The 26,538-nt window shown below is 33.7% G+C and overlaps 1 protein-coding gene across 13 annotated transcripts in view; it reads right to left on the reverse strand.

Moving 5' to 3' along the window:
• Positions 1-26,538, reverse strand: part of gek (serine/threonine-protein kinase gek) — a 236,345-nt gene that overhangs the window by 80,737 nt on the left and 129,070 nt on the right. For 11 of the 13 annotated variants that reach the window (XM_068361971.1, XM_068361967.1, XM_068361970.1 and 8 more), the window contains exons 3-17: positions 19,584-19,752; positions 19,155-19,257; positions 15,896-16,013; positions 15,581-15,762; positions 15,095-15,112; positions 13,386-13,529; positions 13,060-13,182; positions 11,795-12,003; positions 11,288-11,493; positions 10,993-11,120; positions 5,599-5,705; positions 5,072-5,213; positions 2,605-2,771; positions 2,328-2,469; positions 1,551-1,709 (exon numbers count right to left, since the gene is read on the reverse strand). In XM_068361971.1, the coding sequence (XP_068218072.1) occupies positions 1,551-1,709; positions 2,328-2,469; positions 2,605-2,771; positions 5,072-5,213; positions 5,599-5,705; positions 10,993-11,120; positions 11,288-11,493; positions 11,795-12,003; positions 13,060-13,182; positions 13,386-13,529; positions 15,095-15,112; positions 15,581-15,762; positions 15,896-16,013; positions 19,155-19,257; positions 19,584-19,752 (2,117 nt within the window). The remainder of the gene's footprint in view (positions 1-1,550; positions 1,710-2,327; positions 2,470-2,604; positions 2,772-5,071; positions 5,214-5,598; positions 5,706-10,992; positions 11,121-11,287; positions 11,494-11,794; positions 12,004-13,059; positions 13,183-13,385; positions 13,530-15,094; positions 15,113-15,580; positions 15,763-15,895; positions 16,014-19,154; positions 19,258-19,583; positions 19,753-26,538) is intronic. The other 2 variants (XM_068361973.1, XM_068361968.1) reach the window with 1 other exon arrangement.

Here is a 26,538-nt window from a genome sequence, read left to right on the forward strand (position 1 = left end):
ATCTATTCAAATTCAGTAGAAATTGATTCTAAAAGCGTAATTCAAAGCTGAAAAACTGCTTTCTCAAAGTCCCATTTCTTTATACAGTATATGCAATCTATCTCTAAGACGAACTTGTTCATATATGCAATGTATCTCATAGTTCCATTTATTATGAAAACTTTCTCAAAGTCACACTTTTTGATATACTGTATGCTATTTATCTCAACGCCCCACCTGTTGATATAGGTAATCTATCTCAAAGTCCCATTTGTTCATATATGAAATCTATCTCAAATTCTTACTTGTTGATATATGCAATCTACATTTCAATATACACAATTTTCTATAATACTAAGAATTCTTTATGATTTTACAAAACATCAAATTTTTATTGTTCCTTGATCTAAGACTGTACTTTGTTCTAACTTTTTCTTGTCCTTTGCTAATGTACGGTTATGGCTTTATTGTTTTCTTTTTCTACCACCCAGTTGCAAATGTCCTTGTTTCCCACTACATTATTACTCCATCTGCTTTTTCCTACTTTTCATCCTACCTTATTGCCCTTTTACTACTTCTCTGTTCCTTACTACAATATAAGCTTTGTATATTTAGCACTGCTTATCACTCCATAGCTTATACCCATGACTCCTTAAATTCTCTCTCAAGTCTGGTTGTGCTTACAGTTTACCTTGAATCATCAACTCTACTTATCAATAAATATTCTTTGCAGTCCTTTCACAACCTTTGGTCAGCTTTGCCTTCCAATCGCTCCTGTGTTACCTCATCAAATATGCCTACCAACCACTTTCAAACTAACCTTCCAATTTCAACCAAATCAAATAACAAACTACATGGGACAGTCTAATGAAAACCAATAAATTCTAGACTTTGGTCTGATTAAATCCCCTGACAATAAATGTAATTCAGTGCTCCAATTCATCTTGTCACACTATTTTGAATTTTCTTCCTTTTTGATTTACAGCTTGGTGCTCCCAAGTGATTAATTTAAAAAACATAATTATAAATTCTCCTCTCTAAGTATAATTTTAAAAAATACTGTACATCAATTATCAATTATCATGAAACTAAATACCAGGTACCTAACTGATGACCAGCTGGACATTGACTCCTTAAGTTTGAAAGCTAGCATGTCTATTGTACTACACTAATATTTTTACTTCTTTTGACATTTTTTCCCCTTTAAGACTTTGTAGGCATACCTTTTTAACCAAGGCAATTACCAATATCACTCTACATAAGCAGTAGAAAGATTGCAATAAAAGCGAGTTATTTTTTGTAAGCTACCACTATGATAAAAAAGGTTCATCTATACTTAAAATACAAACATGATAATAAGTTTCCTCCCTTATAGCATGCTAATTAATCTCAGTATTTATTATTACCCTAAATGCCTTGAATAAATAGCACTCCAAAAAAAAAACTCTGAATTTCAGTAAGTTTTGAATGCTCTTCAATGTTTTTCAGAATAATTTTTTGTTATTGACTGCCATATAATTATGATAAAGATTACAGTTATACATTTTCAGTGATTAACTTTAAATACTGACTCTTTCTACATCTTCCAGAAGCTTCTTGTTATCCTCCAGCAGCATCGCCTTTTCACGATCATGCCTTCGTTTCACATCCATCACCGAGTCTTCTTGTTCTTCACTTCGTTTTTCTAATTCGCTTCGCAACTGCTCAACTTTCTTATTCAATGTGGTCACCTGAAGTATGCAAAATAAGATCAGAATTTTAATAGGGTATCAAGTCTATAGTACTCTACGAAATATTATGTATGGATTTGTAAAAAATAAACAATTTAATTTTCATTATCTCTAAAAGAAACAATGCAGTGAAGGTATTTACAGGATTTATATTCTAAAAGGTGGCAATGTTGCTCCAATAGGGTAGGTCAGATTAGTATAAAAAATTAAAAATTAATTTTCCAAAAATATGAGGAAGTAAACATTTCTTTAGTTTTTTATCTACTTGAATATAAGATGTAAAATCTACGAAAATCATTGTTTCTTCACTCTTTGCTAAAACATATAGGGCAAATAAACTAGCAATAAGGTTAACAAAATTATGATACCCACTCAAGGAAGACAATTAAATGCCATAAAAAGAATCATCAACCCATCATACATTATGCCTTCAAAGCTTCTTTAATTACCTATCATCTGTATACTCAACTCAACTTGCATGACTTGAATTAGCAAACATATTTACTGCCTTATTAAAAAAGTGACCCACAGGGGATCAGAAATAACCAACTCTGGAAAAAAGTATAAAATCTATGGCAAGATGCATACAATACACTTTCCTCTAAGCTGGTTACTGACCTCATTTTGCAATGTTTTTCTAGTAGATTCAGACTCTGCAAGTTGATCTCGTATCGCTGACATCTCATGAGTGTGCCTGAGGGCTTGCTGTTGTGCTCTCTCTTCTTGATCAACACACACTCTCTCTAAATCTGCTTTTAATCTGGAGATTTTTTAATAAAATGAACATTAAAATCTTTAAACAATCAACATGTAATAAACACATTCATCAACAACACTAATTAAAATTAAAAATCTTTACATATCTATTCTAAAGAAATAATAAAATGTGTTTTACCTGGTGACTTCCTGGGAAGCTTCTATAGAGTTAAGGGATGGACTTCTACCCTGCGGCCTTTGGTTCATCTTTTCTAACTCTCCCTCAATATTGCGTGTATACTCCTCAGAGCGTTCTCGTAGCTTGCGTTCTTTTGAGGCTTCTGCTTCAGCTTCCTCGAACCGGCCCTGTGTAAGGAAAATGAGCTGTAATGTAGAAGGTACACTAAAGGAAGATCCAAAGTCACTAACCGGTCCTAAGTCCTTGTTCTCGTTGTTTCAAAATACTGTACTGTTGTTGACTTTGCACCTCTCTCCTTTTGTTTGTAACCCTGATGTATATTCATTAATTGCGGGGATAAATTCACCTTACATGTATCTATATTCTTCTCGTTATCCATCTTTGGTATACTTTCTTAGCAATATATCTAGTTATCTAATTTATTGTAATAACCAAATGTTCTAATAATTATTATATTCATTTCCAATATTACAGTATTGTTATTGTTACTGTTATCGTCCTCATCATCATCATCATTATTATTATTATTATTAGCCAAGCTACAACCCTAGTTGGAAAAGCACGATGCTATAAGCCCAAGGGCTCCAAACAAGGAAAAATAGCCCAGTGAGGAAAGGAAATAAGGAAATAAAAACTATTTAAGTAATAAACAATTAAAATAAAATATTTCAAGAACAGTAACAACATTAAAACAGTTGACAAAGTAAGAGGAAATAATGTGTAGTATCATTTATTAATATCTGTAATTTAAACTGTAAAGTGATAGAGTCAAACCTCCTGCTTCGATATCTTCCATACCGGAATCCACATAATATTTTAGTTTTGATTCTTCACAAAACACTGCAGTAAGGACTTCTGCAAGCAGCAAGAAATTTTAAAACCAACTACGCTTCTTTGCACTCGGCCTTTGGGTCGTTTCCCTCCCTGCACAACGATAGCTGACACGTCTCTCTCCCTCTCTAAGCATCCTTCATTGCAAAAGCATCTCCCACAAGTATTTGTTAAGTAACAAGTGTTGATTTACGTTTCGATTATGTTAGGATTTGTTACATAATACATACGGAGGATTACGTATGCATGTACACCTCATGTTCAATAATGAACGTAACTAATGTACCTTAGGGATTGGATCTAAGTCAAGAGATTTGGCTAGGTAGAAATTCATAAACGTTAAGTGACTCAACATCCGGATTTTAGCATTGATAATGTTTCTTTAACTCTGTATGACTCCTTTAAAATTCTTGGTGTAATTCTCGACAAAAAATTTACTTTTGAGAAACACATTAGGTCAGCGTCTTCTTATATTATACAAAAAATTGACTTACTGTATTCAGAAAGTCTTTTAAGATTTTTGGTGATCAATCTAATTCTTATCTTAATTTGTTAGACAGAAAATTACGGTCTATAAGATTTCTTATTCTTGATCTAGATATTAATCTCTGGCACAGCTGTTCAATTAGTTTATTATGCATGTTGCATAAGATTTTTCATAATTCTGATCTTCTTTTACATTCAGATCTTCCTGGACAGTTCCATACTTTTCGTAATACTAGGCATGCAATTAATTCCAATAGTCAGGCCTTCTCCTTCATGAGGCTCAATACTACAGAGTATTCTAGAAGTTTCATTCCAGCTGTGACCAAATTGTGGAATGGTCTTACTGATCGGGTAGTTGAATCAATTGAACTTTAAAAAGTTCAAACTTGCAGAAAATGTTTTTATGTTGAGCAGGTTGACATAAGTCTTTTTATAGTATATATATAAAATATGTTTTCTTGTTAATATTTTTAAAATATTTTATTTCAATTGTTCATTATTTCTCAGATCGTTTATTTAGTTCCTTATTTCCTTACCTCGCTGGGCTATTTTTTACTGCTGGAGCCCTTGGGCTTATAGCATCTTGCTTTTCCAACTAGGGTTGTAGCTTTGCTAGTAATAATAATAATAATGTGAACAGTAATTTTTTTTTATCTCTCTACTATTACCTGTCTTAGGGTATTCATATGTTCATTGAAAAATAACTACTGACAGTGCATTTACAGTAAAATATACGAAATGCTGTACTGTACTGTACATAGTTACATGCTACATATTACGTGATGGAATGGTGGGGTTGTGTGGTGACCATGGGAAGATAAGAGATTGCTTATAAATTAAGTGGTGTCTCATCTTAGCTAATTAAGCAGTGCTATAGTGATAGTACAGTAATGTACAGTACATATATTAAAGTAATATACACAACAGTATCAGTGAACATAACATTGTTAGTTAGGAACAAAAGTGTTATGTTGTTACTTATACTCAGGGTGGTACATGAGCAGCAGTTATTTGTTTCAAGGGGTTATAAGTTGACTCAGTTTTTCGCTTATCGTGTGTGTGTCTGTTACCTAACCCCAGCAATGACGGAGAGCTGACTGTAGTCCAAACATCATAATGACAAGAACTTTCTACACCAACTTACACTTACCTCTAACTCTCGCCGAAGCTTCTCGGCTCTTCTCAAATCTTGCCGCAAAGTATCTATCTTCTGCATAGCTGTTTCCAGTTCCTCTTCTTTATCTCGAACTTGTCTTGACATTTTTTGTTTTTGATTCCTCAGCTCCGTTAACCTGAAAATCATATTTAATCATACTTTCAATATATCAAAACTTGTTAGCATGTTTGTAAAACCAAATTAGATTTAATAAAAGAATTAATTATTTCACTGATCTGGCCCTCCTACAATACCTATAGTTCCTTCAACCGCTGAGAGATGCTCAGTATTTCCACAACCTTATAACGTAATGGATTTAACCATATACAGTAATCTAACAATACCAAATTTAACTTCCTGCTTTACTAAACTTTAAATCCATTTACTAATTACCAAATAACTCTCTTGAAAACCATGGAAATATACCCGGTACATATAGAGTTCCTATTAAATCTAGATGTTAGACTTCCAAAAATATTAGAGCATCTGCATGTAAACTACGTAAGACGGCTAATACTCACTTATCAGATACTTCACTGTATTCTGACATTGCCAACTTGCGCTGTGAAAGGGCATCTTGCAATTCTTTAGTCTGAAGAGTTAGTTTTTCTTGAATATCAGCCATTTCCTGAGAGAGAAAATGCACAATGAAATTAGAGAGAACAAGATAACAAACAAAATCTGGAAGAAGCCAATTCATAATATTCCCTACTACAATAAGAATGTCCAAAAATTGATTATTGTTAGCAGCACTTCAGTGTAAAAGAATTATACAGAATTATCAAACTTATCACGCCCCAGTTATTTATACCGACACCTTATTAGGTGAGCGAGCTGGGTTCAACCTAGCATTCCTAGACAATTTTTTCTCTGGTAAATTCATAGCAGTTTTTACCTTAGAAATAATGTAAAAGGAGCATTTCACTGGGCAGCACAGGTCTCTCGCCCAGATATAGATTTTTCCTTCGTCAAAATCCCTTTTATTAAACAGAAAGGAGGATAGAAATGACAAAACAAAAACACTCTCACAAAGGAAGAAAGTAAGCATAATAATTCTGATATATCTCAAAAGAAGACAGTTATTTTCTTGTGCAAGAAAAGGACTTATAAAATTAAAACATTTCAGTAGAGGTGAAAATTTCCACACTAATATAATAATAAGAATTATTTCCTATGACCAGATCATCATGTCATAACTCTGACAAGGCTTGCACAAAAGTTTTTTATTGTAGAGGAGATGGAAGTCACAACAACGCAAAGTTGAATCTATTGCAATGAAGGACGACCAAACAAATATTTTGTAAAAACTTTTATATGAAAATTGAAGGCCTAAATAAGACAGACTAAAATATTTTCCCAGTAAACAAACAAATTTTTAATGAAAGCCCTAGAGGTACCTTGACTTTTGCATGAGTCTCATATCTGCAATGCCACACAATGCTCCTTGTTAGTGATTAAAAAGACTTCTTAAGGAGTGCAGGGGCCTTTGAGGAAATTTTTAAATGTTCAAAAATTTGGCACGTATAAATGTTTGTGCCATGTGCTTGTCCCTTGCATGAAACAAGCATGAACACTGTGGGAGCTCGCGAATACTGCCGACAGTGAGTGTCAATGCTTGTCATTACTAGACCAATGCATCTCAATATTTGACCAATGTAGCAAATATTTGGTGGCGCATTGCATAGACAGGCCATAAATTATGTGCATGTAGTGCACGAACAAGGTGCAAACTATGCTTCACTCTGAGTACTGCATAAATGGCACGTCTTTCCGCTAAGTACTGATCAAATTGCGGGGACGTAAGTCGGTGCAAGTCGCAAGGTGGCTTTACACTTTTATATGAATAAGACATATAATAAAATACTTTCTCTCATATATACACAGATTTTCAATGAAAGTTCTTATGCCTATAGAGGCCTATATACTCAAACCTAAGTACAGTACCACAAGACTACTTAGAAAAATTCATAAAACATCTTAGAATAATGCTGATATAAGCAAAAGATTCATAATAAAACTAAACTGTGATGAATTACATTTCGGTAACATTAAAATACAGTCTTGAGAAGGATATGAGGAAGCCAAGAGCAGGATATACTGACCAAGAGGATAATAGAAGAAACTAGATTACATTTCATTATTCTAAATCTCAGACTGACCAATCACAAGAGAGAAAACTGTGCAGAAGTCACCAACACAGAGTGCTGAAAGAAGAATTGTACCTAAGATTAAAGAAAAAGGAATGAAGGGATTATCTGATATAAGTGTTACATAATAAATATTTGTCGCAAGAATCAATCTGGGTTTGTACATCCCATACTGGGATGCAGGAATTGACGAACTAATTATTTCTGGGGTCACAAAAAATAATATTTTTCTGAGGACATTCTTTCAAAAATTCTCAAATTTCTCAAAATTTCAGTGAGACCACTGCCATTAACCCTTTTACCCCTAGGTTCTTTGGAAATTTCCAACCCTTAACCCCCAGGGGGTTATTTTTTTCCCAGCACATTTTGCAGTATATCTTTTTTAAATTGCTCTTACAGCCTTAATTTTTGTCATAGAGAGGTCAGGTTGGTCTCATTCTCTTGGAAAATGCCTAAATTTTTTTCAAAAAATTATCAAAAATATGGAAAAAAAAAAAAATTTATAGCATTTTTTTGCAAGGACTTACCGTTACGTCCATGGGGGTAAAGGGATGAGTTTTGTGAAACGGACCAGTACGTCCTTTGGGGGTAAAAGGGTTAAAAATAGAACTGGGTAAAGTTAAAAAGACTATTCCAACTCAATCAAAATGGCATATGCTGCTAAGGCTTATTCAACAGGAAATAAATTTCTTAGCAATTACTACTAAAATTCCTATTCAATACCCTTTGGTAAAACATCCTGACGAATTCAAGATGTTCATATTGCTCATGAATATCCTGACTACTTCATGTATAATAATAATTTTAAATTGCTCTTAAAGCCTTAATTTTTGTCATAGAAAGGTCAGGTTGGTCTCATTCTCATGGAAAATGCCTGAATTTTCTCAAAAAATTATCAAACCCTTGAAAAAAAAAAATTTATATCATTTTTTTGCAAGGACGTACCGGTACGTCCATGGGAGTAAAGGGATGAGTTTTGTGAAACGTACCAGTACGTCTATTGAGGGTAAAAGGGTTAAAAATAGAACTGGGTAAAATTAAAAAGACTATTCCAACTCAATCAAAATGGCATATGCTGCTAAGACTTATTCAACAGGAAATAATTTCTTAGCAATTACTACTAAAATTCCTATTCAATACCCTTTGGTAAGACGTCCTGACGAATTCAAGATGTTCATATTGCTCATGAATATCCTGACTACTTCATGTATAATAAGAGGGACCAGTAAAGTGCATAACAGCTGAAGCATATAATAGCAAATTAGCTTCAGGTGATTATAGAAATAATTCTATCATTGCAATTTAGTTTATTTCCATCAAAATTACCTGAGGTTCACATTCTGATGAAGGTGGGATAGTGGAGGAAAGATTTAATCAATCTACTATCCGAGCTTAAATAGCCACACCAATTGAGAGTCGCCTTCAATAACCATTAACTTGATGGTAACAACCAAAATCTAGCAAGTCTCACAAATCCAGACAAAGAAAAAATCTAATACTAAATACCCCTAAGGGTCAAATAATTAATACACACTTTCAAGGAATTTAATAAATATGAATTACTTCAATACACATTTTCAATACTTAACACTTAAAAGTAGTGACCACATTCTCCAATGCTGGAACAATCTCATGGATAAAATTAATACTAAACTACAACAGATAATCAAAGAGTTTACTTAATTAATATCAATCACTCTTCAGTACACATTCAATGTTACTCACACTACATCACCAATACCCCGAAACTCTTATAAGAAGACCAGGCTTCTTTTAAACAGTTCTTGGCAAAAAAAAAAAAAAAAAAAAAAAAAAAAAGCTATTTGGTATACTTCTCCTGACCTGCTGCCAAACCTCCCTCCAAAGAAATATTCCTACAGAAATGAAGGGAAGTAGCTGCACTCCTATTATAAACCCAAACTCTCAAGTATTTCATATGACTTGAATCCAATTCTCTATGAGCTTTGATTACTAAATCCTTAATATAAAAAAGAAATAGAATTCTTGGTGAGAGTGCCTTGCATTTTTAATCCCACAACACAGATTAGTAACCTTTTTCCTAATGTTTCCAGTCTTCTCTAAATAAAATAACAGCACAAATTAAAAACAGCCTACCAGCTGAAGTACAAATTACATTTTCTCCAAAGAGGGAATAGGAAAAAATTTAGGAAGACCTTTTTGCCTTGAAATCATTATTAGCACTTAAGGAAGGGACGGAAGAAAAAATAATATCACCAAAACCAACATTATTTGAAACTGTTTGTAACTCACTAATTGAGAGAAAAAAATATCTTGGTCATAAGATCCTTAAACAAAAATATTCCAAGGTATAAAATAGGGATTTTATGGATACTGTAACCTTACATGTAGATTCTAAAAAATAAATCTGACAACCTGAGGTTTTTCAATTGCAAAGGACTTAAGCACATCCATAATAATATCAAAGGCAGATAAATCTAACCCAATATGTCTATATACTGTACAATGTAAAACATCGACCTTTAACCCCTAATAGACAATCAACTTTTATAAAACAAAAACGTAAAGAACTTAGCAATATCATCCAAACTATTCCGTCTCTCAAACATTTCTGATTTTACACCAATCAAAACATGCATTCCACTGTGTGATACAAATTATTGGTAAACTACCTTTTGGAAAAGACTGTTCTTGATATATCGGTATTTAAAAGAAATATATGCATGTCATCCTAATGCAAAGTTCTTAAACATGGATGAGAATTTAATGCAGAATACTATAACTTATACTCGATTAAGAAATATTTAAAAAGAACAATTGTCTCATAGAAATGCATTGTGCACCAACTTTAAGGGGAACACTTTTATACTTATAGAGATTATTCAGACTATAATCAGCTGTGCATCGATGTGACAGAGAATTTTTGAAAATTACAACTGTGATTTATATACTGAATGTGTAAATGATTAAAGCATCAACTGCATAGGTCAGACTAATTATATCAGTGTTATAAACATTTAAAGGTTTAAAGGTCACTCATGAATGGCAGAGGCAAGGGACAGTGACATTGCCCTAGCAATCAGGACAATGCCCTAGAGACTGACCATATATAATATGATCAGCGCCCAAGCCTCCTCTCCACCCAAGCTAGGACCAGGGAGGGCCAGGCAGTGGCTGCTGATGACTCAGCAGATAGACCTATAGGCTCCCCCAAAACCCCCAACCTCAGCTCACAAGGATGGTAAGGTTGTAGACACTAATAGCATTAACGAATCTGAGCGGGACTCGAACCCCCGTCTGGAAAACACCAGACAGAAATTTAGACAGCATTTTATACTGTACACTATTACCAGTGGCTATGATTCTAATTCTTATTTGCATTACTGCTGTTGAGAGTCTATTTGTAATAAAGGCTAGTCACATTATTTTTTTGGGGGGTAATATCTTATCAAAGGTGAAATATGCTAATTGTGTGGTTCATTGATAAGTTGAGGAAGTTCATGCTTTACTTTCATTCGGATTTCTGTTATATTTTGATGAATGGTGTCTGTTCTATACTTACATTAATTAGTATGAAGCTCGTTAATATTAGGTAATATCAAGTGAATTATATTTATACTAGATCAATTTGTAAGAGCACAAAAGTAAATTATCAAAAGGCAAAAATATTTTGTTTGATTATTGATTATCTCTTTCTTTGGACCTGAGAAATCCTCTACTATTAAATTCCCAATTACAAAGAAATTATTATTGTAAATTCACAATTCAAAAGACAATGAGATTTCTTACCCTTCCTGTATTCTCCTTTTCTTGGGCCATTGCTTTAATTTGACGTTCTAAATCTTTCAACTTCATATCAGCTTCACTGTCAATTTCACCTCCTCTTCTCTTAATTGTACTCAATTCTGTTGTTAATTCTGTCAAAAGATGAATAATGAAATAATAAAACTCAGTCTCAAATATTGTCTAATACAAACTCCAATGAAAATAACATCCCTGGATTTGAGTCAATTACAAAATTCAGTGCTGTCGACTGTATTGCAAATTATGCATGCATGATATTTACCCAAATAATGTAACTCACCTCTATTTTGCTTAGTTAGTGTCTGCACTTGATCTTGGAGTCGTTTCACTTCATCACTGGACGAGGCACTGTCAGGTCTATCGGTGGCTTTTTCCAACTCGATGCGTTTTGTTCGCCTCTCAAAAGAAATGACATCAGTAGCATTTTCAAAGTGAACTGATGCGGTTAGTGACAAGGTTAGCAGACATCCTTTATCACTAATTTTGCTGGAAAAGAAACCAGGCCAAATAAAATAGTAAATAACTTTTAGTCTCTGAAAGAACCAGTATTTACAAGCACCTTCAATAAAACAGCAATTTTTCCAGATTAATTCAACATCAGCTCATTATGAAGATATTTGAGTTCCCCCCCTCTCTCAAGCTTTTGCATTTACCACAAGGCAAACATAACAGTAAAATGAACACAACTCGCTACTAAGAAGAAAAACAGGAGATTCACGCCCGCAGCATCACAATTATCATAATACAGAAAACTTGTACCGTTTATGAGCACACCAAGTTAACATACCTTCCCTGAGTGAATGAAAACCCAACAAAGGGTAAATGTAAACCACTAAAGGCTGCATTTGCTGGAGGGGGACAGGCATCTTGGCTTCTTGCTTCGGTTTCATCCACGTCAAAGTTACTCGTATCCGTTGGGCTCGAAACTTCTGGTATGTAGGGTGCAGTGCTATCCCGCAATGTTTCCCAGTCAACACCAGAAAACCATGAATGATTCTGAAACAAAGTAACTCAGGTTACTCAGCTTTCCTCTGCCTGAACTCAGATGAACTCCCAACTCAGCTTTCCTCTGCCTGAACTCAGATGAGTTCCAAGTCTTCATCAATTCCATTTTGCATAAATTCCTGGGCCTTCCTACCACCCTTAATATTTCAAATTTTATCAAACCTTAATTATTTAAATCCTAGTAAATAGAATTAATAAAATCTTTAACCTTTAGGGATCAAAAAGTTTCTATACAATAAATTATTGAAGAAACTATTTACCTTTAAATACAAACACAAAGACTACAAATAAAAATCATTAACACTCATTTTCATGACAAAATGCTATGCACCTTTAATATATCAAACCAATAATATTCATCATTGACTCACATTTACCTTTTTGACTGTCATTTTCCTATTTGATACTTATTTCATGATTTAAGCTATAAAATATCAACTGGTTAGTTAATATTATTCCTAGTGCCGTTCCAAACCAAAGCTAGGGGTTGTAACATCCCTACCAATTTTGTCCAGCTAGCTTAGACTCATTTATTGCTACTTGAGGCTTAAAGGTTACCTTAAATACTAATTTAAAGTATACATATACTTGGGAGGACTACATATACAACTTCAAACATTGGTCTTTGCCTCTTCCTCAACTTTGGGCTAGAGTTTTCTTGCTTGAGGGATACTTGAATACTTTGTTTGCTTGGTTGCAATTGGGTTTTCATATATTTATTCATTCTTCATCTTGGGCAAGTTCAAGGTGTGTCTTGTTCTATAAAAATATATACTTTCTAATAAATTTAATAATAAAAATTATAAAAACCATATTAAGAAAATTCTTGGTAATAAAACATCCAGCAATTAAAGATTTACATATATTCAGTATTTCATAGGCTACAGTACCAACAATAAATACAGCATGAACACCTGTAACCTCTGAGAGGCCTTTAAATTTTCACGGCATCAATTTTTACTGAATATTTCTTCATACCGATAATATTTCAAAGGTTTAAATAATCTCAAAAACTAAAGTTCACAACTGTATATTCATAATACAAACCTTAAAGTCACTAATGCCATTTTTTCCTAATCTATATTCGGAGGAACATATAAGTTGACGCATAAGATCCTTTGCTTCTTCAGAGACGTCGTAGCCTAAATCAGTTGGGAAGTCAAAGCAATTCTGGAAAGAGTATGAATATAACAACAATTGCAGCCAACTTATGTAATCTTTTAACAATAATTGATGTTTATCATGAAGTATACTGTATATGATAACCTGCTGCAAGCAAGGAAGTTTAACAAATTTACTCTTAATTATAAGCATGCCACAATAGGGATATATGAAAGGTAAAATATTCAGTGCTATTTACTCGACAGACTTACCTTATGATTCATAATTTTTCCGTACGTCTCTACTAAGGATTCTGCATAGAATGGAGTTTCCCCAAATAACATCTCGTACATACACACACCTAAGGACCACCAATCGCATTCCCGACCATATCGGCCCTGCCCGTCTTCCATTGCCTAAAATAACATTAATCATTATCATATCAAATATTGGCAAAACCTGCAAAATTTAATCATGTTCAGTAAGATGTGACTAATAAATTATCCATAATAAATCACACCATTCCACGGCATTAAAGAAAATTGTATCACACCCATTTGGGTTTCAGGGGGACGCAAGGACATTTTTCACGTCTATTCTACGACTGTGTTATTTCCATAACTGTTAAGTCATTCTGACATAAACTGCATATAAGTAATTTCTCATATATGCATATACTGCATATATACAGCATATACATATATATATATCATATGACAGCATATGCACACATAAAACATACATACATATATGTGTACATATGAATATAATGTATAGTTTATTTTACATATATATATATATATATATATATAAAATGCATGTGTACTTTATATACATATTGTACAAACTGTACTGTATATATGAAGTAAATACTATAACCATTTTATACTTACAACACAAAAAAAGATCCTAATAAGACACGGTGATGGTTTATCATTATGCAAAAGCATAAGGTACACATATTAGTCATGACTAAACAGACTAAAACGTTAATGAACTCTATGGACTAGAACTGAATGGCGGGCGTATCACCAACATGCCTCACATACAATAAGGGCAGAGAAGAGTCCGGAGAAGCCAAGATGCATACCAATGGATGGGATCATGAAATAATCATTGACTAGACAGGATAACTATCTTTTCTTAGCTGACTCTAAATCAAATGTAAAAATGTATTTCTGCATCTCCACTGAGGAGAGAAAAGTCTAGATGTAAAGTACTGTATTAAATGCTGTACTAGATTTATGTTGGGTGTATCTGCAATTCCACGACCACTGTCATTTCCTTCTTCACTAACTCCCGCTTTCTTGATACGAGCAAAGTGACTAACAAAGCTAATTTATTGTAAATGCACCAAGAAGCTCCAGTGTATCCCATGTTTCATGTCTGGCAGAGCTTGTCTCCTCCTCTATTAACGAGCCAGGGAGCAACGCAATCAGAGGTTGGTCAGGTGTCGGAGCAAACTAAATCTCACACACCTTGGTCAATACTGCAAATGTGGACTTGGCTGGAAAAATATTTGCGATTTTCTGGGTGTATCATACAATAAATATACAACTCAGGGATTGGATGTGTATTATACACCCTATATTCACAAATATATTCTGCAGTACTGTACTGTATCCTGTTCTTTACTGGCATTCTTGAAACAAATGAAAAACTGATAAAGTAGCATGCTATTGGACTAAACACAGAACACTCAGCCAAAACCAAAAATGCAGCATCACCAGTGTCACTGAAATTAATATAAATACAGTATACTGTATATATGAATACTGTATATACAGTATGAAATTATGAAACTATAAGTATTGTAAATCAATTTTGTTGTTGTGAGGGAAGCAAGAAGCATCTATAAGGGTTTGGAGCAGCCACTCAGCCTGTTTTGTCTTAATAGAACTAAAATCCCGGTCTTTGTCCAGTCACCACACGGACTTACGGTACAGATTCACCATGGAAAGTACGACTGCTGTCAACAAACCTGTCCCTCTCCCATGGCCTAAAGGAAGAATATTTTTCTTTAAAATTTAACAAACTGTGATAAAATAAAAATTGCAAAAGAGATCAGTTATCATGGGGAATATCTACAAAACATTCAGTTAATAGAGACAAAACATTAGTACAGTATGTGAAATACCACACAAATTAAAAAGGTACTGTAATAATGTAGTTATATTAATCTATAATATCAAATGTAAATTAAATACAATTTTTAAAGTGTAATAGAAATTAAATGTCTGAAGTCCACAATAATACAGTAATTCAATTCTGTATAAACACAAAACCACCAATAGCCCACGTTACCTGACCTCTCCTTATTAGGTAACATCAATTTCAACAAGAAATAAGTCTAAGAAAGAATTCAGTTTACGAGAAGATAACCACTTAAAAACAAGAGATTCTATAAACAGCACAAGGGCTGAGTAGAGGAAATTATGTGAAGTGACAAAGAAAATGAATACAATACCCTAAGAATTTCTGGAGATATATAATCCGGAGTTCCGACAGCCACGTTGCTCTGGACAGTGCCATCTTCTTGCAGCCGAAGACACGATCCGAAGTCAGCCAACCGTATGTGGCCATTTGCATCTAATAGTACATTATCTGGTTTGATGTCCCGGTGTACGTACCGCAACTGGTGTATAGAGTCTGCAAACAAAGTATATACACTTAATAAGATTCATTAAAAGGGATAATGAAAAGGGGTAAGGTATCTAAATGAAAGTGTTACTTCCCAAATATCAAGAAAATTAAGCCTCACATATCAAAAACACAGTCTTACCTATGGCAAGGATCATTTCCGCTATGTAAAACCTTGCCATGTCCTCGGGCAGCCTGTCTTCAAATTTACTTAATAGCGTTAGAAGATCACCCCCACAATAGTAATCCATTACCAAATACTGCAGAAGAAAGGATAAACAGAATCAAAACATGTTTAAAATGCTATACTCAACCTCATTACCAAGAAATAAAACAATATTTCAATAATAATAGCTGGGAGAAATCCTATCAGAGCTATGGAGAGACGTCTGCAAAATTGAAAGCTATATAAAATACCTGTACCACAAATATCAACTGCACATTGAAAATAATGTAATCAAGTAGTTTGATAAAAGGTAAATATTTCCTACTTGAATAATTTGACAAATTACATGAATGAATATACAAACAATTTATAAATCTATACCTCCCACCTAGGGAAGTGTAAAATGACTTAAACTAAGTACTCATTCTAAGGAAGGACATGATTGTTGTACAAATTCTTTTAAAGCGGAAGAAAACAATTTCTATGTAGGAGTAAAGAACATACTGTAAACCATATTCTAAATTACCAAGCACCAATTCTCATGATGACATTGCCTAACAAAACAAAAAATTGGTCCCAAGAAATATAAACAAATATGGCTGTCTACAATACTTTTATCATGAAAATTTCACACTATGTCAACGAAACTTAAGGTAAATTATAGTATAAAGTATTCCTGAGAATTTACTTTACAGAGGTAAAATTACAAATAGTAATTAAACTTAAATGGGCATGTATATTTTATGAAGTGAAGACATGCCACATACAGTATCTGTATTAGAACAAAGTTTTTATCCTAAAAGGTCAGGTAAAATTTGGGATGATTAACAAAGCTTCTCAAACTGCATAATTAAAAAAAATAAAATAACAGTAGGCTAAAAGTTTTTCTAAACCCAGAAGCATACTGATAAACTTTTGCCTTATCTCACTTTCATATAAGTTTTGTACTATTGTTACGGTGTAAAGACTATTTTAAAAAATGCAATACATTGTAATTGCATCAAGAAATAAAAGATGAATGCAAGTTGCTCCCTGTTCACATGTCAGAAAAAATAAATATACAAGGAGTTAGAATATGGTTTCCACTAGGCTTGTCTGTCCTGGGTCCTGACAAGGAGGTTAAATGGTTGGAGATGTCCTCGAATGGATTAAGTGAAGTCGGCCATCTTTGCCTGGTGTAGGCAAATAGGTCATAATATGATGGCTGGCAGCTTCTTATACGTCCATTATCTCAATCGAAAAGCTACAAATTATTTCTGCCCTTCAACTATTGATGCCTACCTCGTGTACTGCTTATGGATGTACTAAAAGTTCGCAAAAATTTAAATCCTACTGTTACATTTCTTTGGTAAGTAACTTTATTTTTTATGTAATGCCATATAAAAATGTAAACATATCAAAGTACAGTACTAAATGCTAGCACCAGCACGAAAACTGGCTCTGCTATTACTTTTAGTAACACTATTACCTGCACTATTATTATAATCATTATATTTTATGATTTCTCTCATTATCATTATTGTTGTTACCATTACTTCTGTATTATCAACAATGAGACCTTTTGTTTTCAGTTTTCTAAAAGATAAGCCCATTAGAAAGGAATGAGTACGAGCTAAGCAACAAGAAAATTTTGCTACAACTACTTATTCACTATTATGCTCAAAGCATGTCAAGGATGAAGGCTTACTTATGTTTTGTGATTGTGAAGTGGAGTTATTCCTTACATATTTGAATAATTTCCTGCTCATCTCAAGAGGGAAGAGAAGTCCTAACGAAAGCCACAAAAAGCACATTTTGTTGATACTCAAGAAACATCAATGGAAACTGCAGTTAAAAATGCAATAAGTGAAACTAATTCTTTGAAAAGAAAACTCAGTGATGCAAAGGAAATAGTGAATGCCTTGAAAAAGAAAATTAAACTATTTCAACATTTAAAGAGACAGTCTGCTAAAAGGAACAATAAATTTCCTATTGTCATATCTGAACTAAGATGGAAATCTTTAATAGGTCCAGTCCAGCAAGTTTGAACATACTAGAAAAAGAAAAATGTGCAAATGGTTTATCAGATCTTTTCAAAAGACAAATTGCAAAGTGCAATAATATATCAAACAAGATTAAATATTCTCAAACTCTGAAAAGTTTGGCCCGCACTTTTCACTTTTACTATGCATATCATTATGTGAGGAAAATGTTTGACATACGCTTACTACATCCTCAAACTATATCAAAACGATACCAGTAGGTCGATGGGCAACCGAGATTCATTAGTCTTTAATGATTTCCAGCATTGAAGATGAAAGCTGGTGCAACACTGAAAACCAATAAACCTTCAATAATCCATTGTTAATGGATGGAATTGCAAATAACCATCAAATGGAATGGGATGGCCTGAGATGTTACAGGTGTGTTGACATGGGTATTGAACTGGATGATGGCAGCATTCCAGTTGCAAGAACTTGTCTTTATGTTGAACTCAGTGAATGGTAGTTGGAAACTGGCAATGGGCTATTTTCTGATAAATGGAATTGGTGCAGCTGAGTGAGGTAGTTTGTTAAAGCAATGTCTGGTTAAGATGTATTCAGTAGGGATGAACATTATCTCTCTGAAAGGTTAAGTCAACGACTGATTACCATCCTGCCAGGTCGTTTCTGCCTACGCTGGGGGGGGGGGGTTTGTCGTCCATGAAAGTTGGCCTCAACAATTCCCTAAAGCGTAGACTACCTGCACCATCTCCACTCATTTAACCTCCTTGGGTTGAGGACAAACCTCATATCATGGTTAATACAAAGTACCATAGAATAATGGTATTAAATTTCAACTAACATATACCTTTGCCTTAAGGCATTTCCACACTAAATGAAAATAGTAAGCTATTTACAGACAATATGACTTCTAAATGTATCATTTACCTCCAATAAGTATGATGATGATCAAGACTTGTTAAATATGCTAATGGCAATACAATACTGTACTGTTTTTCTCCTTTGAGAATGATCGCCCCCTTGATAACAACTTCAAAATTGAAAACTAAAAAAAAAAAAAAAAAACCTTCTTGAAATTATGTTTTTTTTACCTTTAAAAGCAATACCTAAAAGTTACCTGCTTACTCATTCTATTTTGGAATACCCATGTACATATTAAAATATTACAGAATTGTGGTAGATCCTGTTTTTACCTTCAATGGTCATATATGCGATTAAGCTTACGAGAAGATAAAGAAGATCCTAAGACTTACTAAATTATTATCATCCTGGAAGGCATAATGTAAATTGGTTATCCAACGTCGATCGCCATATACCAACACATCTCTCTCCTCATGGAAACATGCTGTCTCCGCCCTTGAAAACAGATAAGAAAGTCCTTTTTTACTAATATACTTATAAATTGTCATGCAGCAAAAGGTCTTTTTTCAAAACCAAATTACTAAAGAAAACTTACAGATAGGTATAATAATCACATGAATAAAATCCTCATTTAAATATATACAACACTGGATTTTGTTTTATTCAAGATTCCAAATCATGAAAAATATACTACAGGTTTCAAAACTTCTTACGCTTCAGCCAGTAGCATCTCCCAATTCCCATAAAAGAACTTTTCCTGTGCATAGCCTAATGCAAACTTCTGGTAATTATAGAAATGAACAGATGAGCCTATACCATACCTCTTGAGCATCTCCCATTTATTCAATATCTTCATGGCGAATACTTGCTCGGTGCCCTTGAGCTTCACGACACAGACCTCGCCGAAGGCACCTCTTCCGATAACTTTGATCACCTCGAAGTCATCGCGGGAGAGTCGAAGAGCCTTCACTCTCTGCACCACCGGTTTTACTGAGAGAGAGAGAAAATAGATCAAAATCAGCATCTTTCAATTGGCATCTTATGTGAAATCCAGATTTATACATTCAAGTCAATGACAGTCATTTGAATTACAGCATTTCCTAGTGGCTATGTTCTTAAATTTACTAAGGAAATTCCAATACATTTATTCCCTATCAAAGCATAAATAAGGTTCAAATTATTATAATATTACATCATTAGGTGTGTGAAGACTCAGTTTAAATACTTATATGAGCAGGGACTTCAGGAGACATATGAAATCAACACTTCTAGCACTCTGGCAATACTGGACAGTTATGCAGAGAGAGAGAGAGAGAGAGAGAGAGAGAGAGAATTATACATAAATAATATATATAAGAAATATATATATATATATATATATATACACACACACAGAATGATACACGCAATATATATATATATATATATATTATATATATATATATATACACACACATTATATCTCTTAAATATATTGTATAAATCTCTCTCTCTCTCTCTCTCTCTCTCTCTCTCGCTCGCTCCAGCTTACCATATAACATACACCCAAACATCATTATGGATTATTTATCAGATAATATTATTCTATCCATTTCAAGACAGCTACCTAAATTTCACCGCAATAAAAAAAAAGATTATGAAAAAAACCCAGGAAACGGAAGAACGCAAGCATCACTTCCTCTCCCTCCCCACCTGCCATAACTTTAATGATAATAATCAGTTTGAATATGTTTTCATCGTGTTCTCTCTTATCATAAAGCTTCAGTTGATACAAAACCAATAGATAAGAGTTTGCCCTTTTGGAAAATCTTCAAGGAACAGTGAATTTTAAACCCTGTGAAATTCGATCCAGGCGGCCAAGTGGTGGTTCGTGGGAAATCTGCCGGCCGGTGGCATACCGGGGCTAATAAGCGGAGAAATATATTACATACATACATACATACACACATACACATACACACATACACACACAAACATTATATTATTATTATTATTACTTGCTAAGCTACAACCCTAGTTGGAAAAGCAGGATGCTATAAGCCCAGGGGCCCCAACAGGGAAAATAGCTCTTTGAGGAAAGGGAACAAGGAAAAACAAAATATTTTATAAAGAGCAACTATATTAAAATGAATATCACTTTATATATAAACTATAGAAACTTTAACAAAACAAGAGGAAGAGACATAAGATACAAGATAGAACAGTGTGCCCGAGTGTACCCTCAAGCAAGCAAGATATATATATATATATATATAATATATATATATATATATATATATATAAAGTGTGTGTATATGTGTGATTTCTGCGTACACAAATTATTTGTAAACTAGTGTAACTGAGCCATGCAAAATGACGTAAAAAATAATTAGATAAAACATACAAGCACACAGAGATTCAACCCCCCCCCCCTTCCATTCCTAATTACAAGGCAGTTTGACCAATGGTTTTCGAGTGTACCTCTGTCCCCAGTGTATGGCTACTCCCTCTCTCGCCCACTTCCGAGGGGCGGGGAGAGACCGATTAGACATACGCCTGGGAATCCCACTGTGCGAGTTAGGAGAGAAATGTGATTATATTTATAGCCGTATACACGCAGCCTTTCTTACACAGGGGAGATATCATCTAGGTCCGTATCAAATCAAAATATCTTTTAATAGAATAAAAATTCTATGAATGTAAAGTTTTCGAGGGAAAAATTAATTATCAAATCATAGGATTTCAGTAAATAAACCTTAGCTAGTTTAAATTTAAGAAGCAAATATTAATTGCGTACTATATTGAAGACCTAAAACAAAATATTTTTTCCTACCTGGATGTGTAAAAATTATCGTCGACAATCAATAAAACGATGTAATTTTTTTGATTTATTTTTTTTTATGAAAAGACTCTAAAACCACCACCACCACCACAAAAATAAAAAAAAAAAAATAATAAAAAAAAGGAGGAAGAAGGAAAAATTATGAGGTTCTGACAGAGGGAGGGAGGGAGGGAGGGAGGGAGGGAGGGACGAGTAACCTCCGACCACCACCAGCCGCTATTGTTGCCTTTCCTAATATTATATATGATACGCTGGATTGCGGTTTAATTTCGAAAAAATCACTGTGATTATGCTGATAATGATGACACTACAATCATTTAGTAAATGGATACTACATGAATAATTAAGGACAGCAGCATACGAGAACGTTTTGCATAATGAAATAGTTTAAAAATGAGCTACATCGAGAGAGAGAGAGAGAGAGAGAGAGAGAGAGAGAGTCATTTCGTAGTGTATTTACCCGCATAAAGAAACTAGACCAAATTTAACATAATTGAGTTAATAATTTTCACCAAAATTAACACAAATGGGTTAATTTCAGAAGTCAGGGTGATTATTCAAAACACTAAAATCAAGTTCAAGTCTCCAATCCCGAAAACCTACTCCTTTTGACATTACTAGTCCAAGAATATAGCAGGGTCGGCCGCCAGTCAACCTTTCCTACCATCTCAACCTAGTTCCCACCATATCAATATCACATACCAAGTAATATGACTTCTTCAATAAAATATACAAATTATCATGGTTCCTTCCTTAATATACATTCCATCACAATAATACAAAGGTAAAGCGATTTATCAATAAATGGTAGTATTGGTGTTCGAACTACTGTGACCCAAAGTTCTGATTAATCCCAGAATTAAGAAACAAGCGAATTCAAGGAATTGCAAAGCTTACGACTTGGGATTGAAGAGATTAGGCAAAAAAAAAAAAAAAAAAAAAAAACTGACCACGGATACTAAAGATATCATAAATAGCGCCTATGTAAATATCTAATCTGTTGGTCACTAAACAATTCAAATATCGATAATTGTTAAATGAGAAATATTTAGTTCAAGATGAAACTGAAGACTATCTCGTTCTCAAGTGCTCCGATAATGTGGATTTGACAATGAACGCAAGATATGCAGTGTAATATGCAACATACCTAAGAATGTATACGATAAACTGAACGTGTAGATCCAGGAAAACAGCCCTCAAAGTGACCTGCCAACGACCTCCCAGCAGGTCATACCAAATCATTCGCATAAGGGTAAGGAAGGACTTCACTTCCCTCAAATCTATAAAAGGTTAACTCCCTAATATGCAAGTCAAAACAATGCAGCATTATCAAGCTTCTCCGGGATCTGACAGTTGTAATTATTCATTACCATACGAGATAGGTGCTCTTGGATATTTGTAGCTCAAAGACTGACACACACACACACACACACACACACACACATATATATATATATATATATGTATGTATGTATGTATGTGTGTGTGTGTGTGCTGAGCTTGCAAAATAATGAACTATTTTTTGTGTGCAAGAAATAACATAATGCGCCAAATCTCTCTCTCTCTCTCTCTCTCTCTCTCTCTCTCTCTCAACTGATTTGTTAATGGGAATTTCATTTATTCTCTAATTCTGCTTTCATTTACATGGTTCTTACGCAAAATAATTAAATGCATGGATGCCTAATGGGAAACATAACAGATTTACTTCGGAATATTGAGGTTCGTATGGTAAATAAAAAGCAAAGTGTCCTCCTAATCATTCATTAGGTCTATTTCTTATTAATATTGGTTCCTTTATTTGTATCCACTTTGTATTATTTTCTTTGCATCAAATTGTAATTCAGTTGAATCTTCGTCTTCTCAAAAAAAATATATTGATAGTTATTCAACTCGTATTTTGTAAAAACTTACACAACGGGGAATAATAATAATAATAATAATAATAATAATAATAATAATAATAATAATAATAATAAATAACAAAAACTAAAACAACAACAACAACAATAATAATAATGGTGATTATAATTATAATAATGAGTAACACACAAAATAAAGAATCACTAGGGTGAATAAACTGACTTCCAAGTATTAGACTGAGGGTTTTTGTAATGAAATTACAGTCGAAATAATAATCAACAGCTCAACCACTAACAATAACAAATGCAATTAGTAATCACAATCACCTTCCTGCAAACAAAAGCGACAAAACATTCCATGAGAAGCTACTTCAGTTGCAACGCCCGTCTTGGGAAGAGGTTGCCTCTACGTACTCCTTTAATAGATATATATATATATATATATATATATATCACAAGCACACGTGATTTTAATTAATGTAAATATCACCCACGAATGGCATTTAATACCGAATTCTATCTTGGGAATATATATCCAATTGGAATTCATTTTATGGTAACAGCTTCTGGCCGGGTGGGGATTCGAACCACCACCTGTAGCTGTTACCATAAAATGAATTCCAAGTGGATATATATTCCCAAGATAGAATTCGGATCTTGGGAATATATATCCAATTGGAATTCATTTTATGGTAACAGCTTCTGGCCGGGTGGGGATTCGAACCACCACCTGTAGCTGTTACCATAAAATGAATTCCAAGTGGATATATATTCCCAAGATAGAATTCGGTATTAAATGCCATTCGTGGGTGATATTTACATATATATATATATATATATATATAGCAACTTGATTATTCCTTATCATCTATAATGCAGGTACTCAATTAACCCAGATAACGACGACAGAGTAGTGATTACACTGTTTTCTTTGTTCACTTCTTCGCCAAGTTCCCAAACTGAGACAACAAAAGTGGTGTTTCTCAGAATCTGTAGAAGCATGCTCACAGAGATATAAACTACAGTAAGTTATTAATTTATCATTGTATTAATTGATAAATCACGCCAAGACCTAATCAAGTATATACCTTGGAATACACCAGATGTTCGAAATAAAACTCCGTCGGTTTCAATAGCAGCTTATATGAGACTTTCTCCCGTACGGTTACTTTTTTTTCACAAAAGGTCAATCTCTTTTGTGGGAGATTATTCGGTTATTAGATTTTTCTTATCTGTGACACCGTTATCAAGAAGAAAAATAATATGAAGAAGGAAAAGGAATGAATATCCATATTCGTTTATTAATCTCAAATGACTGTGCTATATGGAAAAAAATGTTTGATTTATCTATTTTCTTTTCTCACTGGGCTATTTTCCCCTGTTAAAGCCCTTGGGTTTATAGCATCCTGCTTTTACAACTAGAGTTGTAGCTTAGCTAATAATAATAATAATAATAATAATAATAATAATAATAATAATAATAATAATAATAATAATAATAATACCAATTTATCTTTTCAATCCACAACTTTTTAATTAATCTAACTGGTCCTTACATTATTGTTACGATCAGCCATAGTCTCAATGAGTATCAAATTATAAGTATACAAGTCAAAAAAAAAAAAAAAAAAAAAAAAATAAATAAATAAATAAATAAGATAGCCTTTAAAAATAGCACTTCAAATTCAATTTAGAGACATCATAGTCGCTACAATACCTTATTACGTTTACGAATCAAAATAGGCAAATACCTTTAAAATCTACTAGCCTAGCCGACACCGAGACTCTCACTGTACTTCACCCATTAAAGGTTTTAATTCTCGATATTGGTTAACTTTAGCGCTTTCATATTATCCATAAAGAAAAGTTAAGTGGACATTCTTCTGAGACAAACCCGTTTAGAAAGTGATAAGTAAAGTTTATTATTATTATTACAAGCTAAGCTACAAATCTAGTTGAAAAAGCAGGATGCTATAAGTCCATGGGCACCAACAAGGAAAATAGCCCAATGAGGTAAATAAATAAATAAACTAAAAGAGAAGTAGTGAACAAAAATGACATTCGATAGACCTTTCATAAATGAACTATAAAAAGACTATTATCAGCTCGTACAACATAAAATCAATTGCTGCAAGTTTGAACTTTTGAAGTTCTACCGATTCAACTACCCGATTAGGAAGATCATTCCACAACTTGGTCACAGCTGGAATAAACCTTCTAGAATACTGTGTAGTATTGAGCCTCGTGATGGAGAAGACCTGACTATTAGAATTAACTGCATGCCTAGTATTACGAACAGGATGGAATCTGTCCGGGAAGATCTAAATGCAAAAGATGGTTAGAATGAAAAATCTTATGCGACATGCATATGTAAATCTGATTTATCAGGATACAAACTGGAGAGGAGAAAGAGTAAATTGCAAGGCTTAATGAGCCCTTATGCAAAATGGACCGACATCATCTGTTGCAAAGACGACATAAACGATATCAGCAGCATTCTGCAACAAGAGCAGCACTGCGAAATTCTGCCAGCAGTAAAACGACGGCATTGAGAGAGAGAGAGAGAGAGAGAGAGAGAGAGAGAGAGAGATGCACGAGGAAATGCCAGAAGGATATTCATTAGGTTTTACCATTTTCCTCATTCACTCCACGGAGGTAGGGTGGAGAGGTGGTGGGGAGGGGGAGGAAGAAAGGGAGAGGGGGAGAACGTCTGCCACATAATAAGACAAAACCAAATTTCCTGGGCTTATGAGACAAATGAGCAAAGACGTGTCTCGAGCTGGAGGACAAAAAAAAAAAATTATGACTTGTGGAATATTCATCAGCAAAATCATTGGAATATTGAAAAAAAAAATTTCATTCCTTTTTCAAAAAAAAGACTATCACCAATTTAAAAATATCTAGCGACTTATAATTATCTTAAATCAAACTATTTTTTTACGAATAACAAACTCTTTTTTTTTCTTTTGAGAAAAATAATTCAGTGGAAAAAAACTATAGCATAGTATCAGGAAATATAAAATACATTACCCATTTTAAATAAATAAAAATTATCCTTAATTAAAAACTAGAAAAGTACTCAGTGCGGACCTCGGC

Source organism: Palaemon carinicauda, chromosome 38 (genome assembly GCF_036898095.1).
Source record: "Palaemon carinicauda isolate YSFRI2023 chromosome 38, ASM3689809v2, whole genome shotgun sequence".
NCBI classification, from domain to species: domain Eukaryota; kingdom Metazoa; phylum Arthropoda; class Malacostraca; order Decapoda; family Palaemonidae; genus Palaemon; species Palaemon carinicauda.